Genomic DNA, 6,554 nt, shown 5'->3' with positions numbered 1-6,554 from the left:
ACTCCTACTTTCTTTATACTCTTCTAAGGATTCACTCAATCTATCCTGTCTATACCTGACATATATTTCCTTCTTTTTCTTAACCAAACCCTCAATTTCTTTAATCATCCAGCATTCCCTATACCTGCCAGCCTTCCCTTTCACCCTGACAGGAATATACTTTCTCTGGATTCTTGTTATCTCATTTCTGAAGGCTTCCCATTTTCCAGCCATCCCTTTACCTGCGAACATCTGCCTCCAATCAGCTTTCGAAAGTTCTTGCCTAATACTGTCAAAATTGGCCTTTCTCCAATTTAGAACTTCAACTTTTAGATCGGTCTATCCTTTTCCATCGCTATTTGAAAACGAATAGAATTATGGTCGCTGGCCCCAAAGTGCTCCCCCACTGACACCTCAGGCACCTGCCCTGTCATTTTCCCAAGAGTAGGTCAAGTTTTGCACTTTCTCTAGTAGGTACATCCACATCCTGAATCAGAAAATTGTCTTGTACATACAAATTCCTCTCCATCTAAACCTTTAACACTAGGGCAGTTCCAGTCGATGTTTGGAAAGTTAAAATCCCCTACCATAACTACCCTATTATTCTTACAGATAGCCGAGATCTCCTTACAAGTTGGTTTCTTAATTTCCCTCTGACTATTGGGGGGCGGGAGGGGCAGGGTCTATAGTACAATCCCAATAAGGTGATCATCCCTTCATCGACAATAAATGTTTTACTTCTGAACTGCCTGATCTAAAAAAGTTTTCTAACACTATATTGTATTATGCTGCATTCTTCTTAAGTTTTACCTACACAGACTCCAGTTGGCTTTTGTATAAAATGAATGAAAACAAAAAAAGGAGGAATGCTGAGCTGACAAAGACTAAATTAAACATGTTTATTGTTAATTATTTGCCTAGATCTATCGAAACATGGTAATTTGCTTTTCCCTTTGGGCATGTACAATGGCATGGGTGAGGAAGTAGAAATAAAAAAGTCTTCACATGTTTGTGAGAGAAATATTTACTGAAATGTGAGCATCGAAAAATAAAAGTTGATTATGATAGAAATAGCCAATGCAAACTTGTCATCTTAATCTGTAGCACCTGTCTACAACTGCTTTATTTGAATAAATGTGAACTCTGCTCTTTTTTTCCTGGACAGATTTTTCTATAAAAACATCAAAACATTACATAAAACATTAGAATACAGATCTTTAAAATGAAAGCAGAATTATCTGTACACACCATTTCTGTGGCAAAATTGAAGGACTGTCGAGACAGAAAATCAGTAATACAAACAAATACTCAGGTCCAGCAGTTGAGAGTGAAAAGCAGAAATGAACATTTCAGGTCCCTGACTGTACATCAGAACTTTTAAAAAAAAATGGCAAGATATGAAAGAGTCACCGATTAGGTGGGAACAGTTTAGGCCAAAAAAAAGTGTTGAGATAAAGAGGGTCAGTCAGTTCCATGGGACGACAAAGGCTGTAATAAGAAATCTGCAAGCAGAGTCCTGTTTGTGGATGTTGTGGGGAGAAGCTGGTTATTTGGGATTGAAGGCTGTGGAGGGAAGATCTACAATAGGAGTTTAGTGATAGAAAAATGGCTTTACATTCAATGATATAGTCATGGTCTTGGAGGTGGAGAAGGAAGGTGTCAGATAATTGGTGTTAATCCCATTACATAGAGATCAGTTCTGCAGACAGCATCTTGTCAGCAGGTTGATAAATGTTGCGTTAGAAAGCTGCAAGTGCAGACAGACAGATGTTCAACTGACTGAGGGAAACAAAAATAATTTATGCAGGCCAACGTTTCATACACATTGTTAACTTTCTTCTCTGGTACAGACAGGCTTGTTTAGTATTTTCAGCATTTTCTGCTACAGTGTTCCTGTTTAATCCTGAAACCAAAGAGAAAACTTGATCTGTATTCCAGGCAATGTCACAAAAGATTGACTACAATATTGGAGAGAGTGTTGAATCAGAAGAGAAACTATAATTAGTATCTTAAATCAAGATGAGCACAGCGTATATTATACCTTTCTAGAGATACACTCTTCAGATCATACAGAAATTTGTTACATGTTAAATTAAGTAATTTATAGTTAACAAAACAAGACAAATAGAATTAAATTTATACAAAAAAAAAGGTGTAATATTCAAAGCAGTATTTGAAATTGAGGTATGTGCATCAATTAGTACTGACAGATACAAAACGCATCATGACTTTTATCATCTTCAAAAAGATCACAATGAAAATAGCACCAGAGATAAAGTTGACTTGAAAGAAATTTTAAAAGAAAAAAAACCCACCTTTCACTGAAAAGAATTCCAGGTTTTTCAGTCATCTTAATGGATGAACAAAAATACATGGTGTAAGAAATGTATGCTTTATATACACACACAATTTTCCATAGCAAGTAGCAAGTTCATTCACTGGAAGTTTCATATTGTTACTGGTAGTAGATAGAGATATTTAATATTTTATTTAAAAGCAAAATTTAGAGACTCCCTCAATTGTTACAGCAAGGCTTTCAGCACAATATAAAGTGCAATACTCACAAACATTTTAACAAGTTAATGTTTCTAGCATTGCAAAAATATTAACTAGACAGTCCAAAAAATGTATAAAGTTGTAGGAGATGGTCACGTGAATTCAATAGTACTTACAAATACTTGAATATTCAAAAGTCCCAAAGGCAAAATACCAAAGTATTAATGAATTTGATATACTAACTTTTAATTAACAAATGCAATTGGTCAGGTTTCTTAGTGACGCACGTAAAGGATTCCACAGTAGGAATAGTACACAGAAAGAAGTAAACTAACGCATATGGTTTGGATCAAACTAAATATCCAGTAGTTTAAAATCCATTAATTGTGCTAATAAAATAGTTTATATCCTGATAACTTTCGTAGATTAAAATGATAAATACCATTGAATTGATGAGCCATAAACAGTTCAGCATTAATCACCAATGCTGTGGAAGCCATTTGTATCTGGTTAACAATAAAGTGCAAATAAAGTCATGCCCTATGTAATTCCTAACACGTTAAGATTCCTGAAAAGCAGTTTGGATTGTACAACAATTCTAGGAGGTAAACATTTAAGTGGATTTAAGACAATTAACTTGAAACTAGTAGAAACATTGGTTACTCTGACTGAATATAGGAATGACAACTGTGGGAGGCAACACACATCTCTCTGAAAAGATGTCCTGTTTGGCTGTCTTTCCAAATCTTCTGTCACCATTCAGGATTCATAAGAGCTAGTGAAAAAAATGAATTTGCTTGTCTGACGCAACTAGACCCTGCTTTGCCAAAACATCAGATTCACACAGCATCGAATTCCCCAGCTCCTGCAATCCAAACTGCAGGGAGTGAAGCTCCACAGATGAGATTTGAGAAGTGAAGTAAGGTTGGCACGGATTAGAGATAGGTGGTAGGCTAAAGCATTTTCTTAGAGGTACATTAGGTAGAACACTGAAAAATAAAAAGGCAACCATTACCAAAAACACAGTTCATGGATCAAAATAAGGTTCTATTAAAAACTGGTGCTTTGTTTAAAAAAAGCGTTAATCAATTCACAACAGCCTGGATACATAAAATTCAAAATCACTTGAATAAAAATGTGTGCTATTATAGCAATGAAAATACATTCTACTCAGCCAACAGAACAACCATCTTCTAAAGCTTTATCTTAGTCTTATTTGAAACTCAACCTGACAATTGTTTTATTGGTATGATGATTCTTGATTAGTGTGGTAGACATTTTCTAATCAACCTGTTCAGAGATACTATTACATACCTCTGAAGCAGGTGGGACTTGAACCCTCCTAGTCTAGAAGTGGGGACATGACTGTTGTACAACAAAACCCTCTCAGATTGGGGAAGTATCTACTGTTGGGGAAATAGAGTCAGTCAATCTAGCAATTAGATAGTTATCATGAGCAAGTTGAACAAATTAATTCCCAAATCACAGATACATCTTGGGATATTCAGTTAGTTAGCATACACATTTCCAGCATACCACTTCTTTCAGTCTTCATTGCATAATCTTGGACGGAGTCCTGTAATGCGGATTGATTATACTGATGAGTATGCAGAATGACATGGTCAAAATCAACATTTTTGGATTTGGTGGACGATTTTACTTTCCTACCACTAAACCCTTCTTGCTCTTCTGGGCTGAGGACTTGTACTGATAACAGCTGGTGCAGACAAGCCAATGTTAGGTTCTTCCCTTACCAACATGCCCTGGAGTAGCACTATAACTGGGAACATTCTGGATCAGAGGTACAGTGGTACTGCCTGAGCCACAGATTATATATTTTCTTAATCCTGAAAGATACATACTTAGTAGTAAAAGGATCAAAGGGTATGGAGACAAAGTGGGAACAGCGTACTTAGGTGGATGATCAACCATGATCATTCTGAATGGCACAGCAGGCTCGAGGGTCAAATGGCCTAATCCTGCTCCTATTTTCTATGTTTCTGTACTTGTTTCCCATTTCATTTTGGACTCAAAAATTCTAACCCAACAGAGGTCTGCAAAACCTAAAAAGAGACCAAAGATTATGAGCAACTCAGTCATGACATTAGTTTATAAAAGTCAGCCTTTGCTTTAAACTGACTGAAGTAATTTTATTTCCAAACATATCCAAAAAATTTTCGAAGTCTTAGTCAATTATATTGCCTATACTTGGAAGCTGGAACATCCAAACATTATTAAGACAGAAAATGGTGCTATACATACCTAGAACATGGACGCAGCCGAAACCGCTTTGTCGCTCGGTGATAAAGGACACCACTGATAATGTGCAATTGCTCACGAATCCAACTGACATCTTCTGGGACATCAGGAAGCCACTCCACTAACCTGTTTTCCAAAAACATTAGTTAAATAGAAGCTGTGGTAGCCAAATTATTGCAATTGTGATGTTCCTTTACTGAATGCAATCAAACCAGCATTTTCCTAAAACCAACCAGGTAATTTCTGTTCCAAGCCATTGCTGGTTGAAGTTACAACCACTCTAGGCAGACCATGCAACAGAAGTCTCACTCAGTTACATGAAATTCATCTCCTTGTCTGTTGAATATGTAGACAACTGCAAGCCTTTTGAAAAGACAGACAAGCATAAAAATGCTATTAGACAAGAGTATGTCGGGTCACAGCTGTGAGGAGATAGAAAGATTAAACTCCAGACCAGTGACTTAACAGTTCTTATGGAAAAAAAGAGTTACCTATTCAGTCATGTAATGTTTTTAGCAGTGTTTTCCTTCAGATTGCCAATATCTGCTATATTTTGCCTTTGTGTTGTCAAGAACAGCAGCTAGCACATGTAATTGCAACCATATGGCGTCACTGGCACAAGAGTCAATCCACCCCCGTTGAGTTAGCACGTGAAACACCACTACATGTCACTAAACAGGTTTGGCTTCCTCTACCAAGTATCCTATATGATGTTGCAATTGCAATTCTGTACAGTAATAGGGAAACCCAAACCTACTGTAAATACACAGAAAATGGCATTCTCCTTTTACACAGGCCACAGCTCCTTGAGACATAGCAACTCTCCAATACCTTGTGGAAATGGCTATTTACTGTACGAGAATTGAACTAGGTGCCTAAGTAATCTACTTGATGGTGGCAGTTGGGATAACACAATTAGACTTTCTATTGGCATGACGGGTGGAAACTGATAGCCAAGGAAAATAACCAAGATTTCCATGTCCTTAGTGGGAAATCAGTTAGTTGATTTTAACTGTAGAGCACAAATACATTGTTTAAGGTTGTTATATATTTGCACATTCAAAAAGCTACAGTTACACAGAAAGGGACCATAAAACAAAAAAGGTGACTGCATCATTAACCATTTTCTTAAAAAAAAACAACAATTCCCTAAGGGCTGGTACAATAGATCAATGATTTCCTACTTCATGGTATTATTTTAAGACGCTTCTAAAAATTTACACTTTCCCTCAGTAAGAAAAGGGATTTTGAGGAGTCTGTCCAAAGTGGCTGTTTATTTCCTTTAAAATTACTTTATAGATTTGAGATATGATGGTAGTTTCCAAATATGCATGCATCATTTGGTTGTATTTGACGGTTCCTGACACTAGTTGTGGAATAGCCTCAGGTTCGGAACAAACTAACGAGTGAATAAGAGCAATCAGACACTTCAATTTAACGTATTAGTGCAATTTACTCAGGGATGCAATTAATATATTGATATTGAGATGCACCTTACTAGTTTTAAGCATTTACATGTTCCATTGCAATATAACCCAACAGAAAATAATTCTCCTATCTCCAGTGTTGTCATCCTTAAATAAATTTTGCTGTCACAATGCTATTCATAGTGACAGTTTCTCAAGTGCAAGTATATTCCTCCTATTAATAGTATTGTTTTAGTACAATAAAGTGGTGGAATGTCAGGTATATCTGACATGTAGGTTCTATCAATCTATGCCTTTTTATTTTCCAGTAACTGCAAAGGTCATGCATCTATCTTTATTTGTTGTGAATGTAATGAAGTTTTCTTGTATACTGATTTACAGTACCTAAACCTT

The 6,554-nt window shown here is 36.4% G+C and overlaps 1 protein-coding gene across 3 annotated transcripts in view; it reads right to left on the bottom strand.

Moving 5' to 3' along the window:
• Positions 1-1,067: 1,067 nt before the first annotated feature.
• The window catches only part of pnpla3 (patatin-like phospholipase domain containing 3), a 28,402-nt gene continuing 22,915 nt past the window's right edge, over positions 1,068-6,554 (bottom strand). Inside the window, exons 8-10 of one of the 3 annotated variants that reach the window (XR_006314458.1) lie at positions 4,738-4,860; positions 2,295-3,464; positions 1,068-1,882 (exon numbers count right to left, since the gene is read on the bottom strand). Coding sequence is in view for 2 of the 3 variants with exons in the window: in XM_043709204.1 (XP_043565139.1) it covers positions 3,251-3,464; positions 4,738-4,860 (337 nt within the window). In the remaining variant the exon portion in view is untranslated. Of the gene's footprint in view, positions 3,465-3,789; positions 3,882-4,737; positions 4,861-6,554 lie in introns of all 3 variants that reach the window. The other 2 variants (XM_043709205.1, XM_043709204.1) reach the window with 2 other exon arrangements.

This window comes from Chiloscyllium plagiosum, chromosome 19, assembly GCF_004010195.1.
Source record: "Chiloscyllium plagiosum isolate BGI_BamShark_2017 chromosome 19, ASM401019v2, whole genome shotgun sequence".
NCBI classification, from domain to species: Eukaryota; Metazoa; Chordata; class Chondrichthyes; order Orectolobiformes; family Hemiscylliidae; genus Chiloscyllium; species Chiloscyllium plagiosum.
The sequence above is the reverse complement of the archived record's forward strand: the minus strand, read 5'-3'. Positions and strand labels throughout refer to the sequence as shown.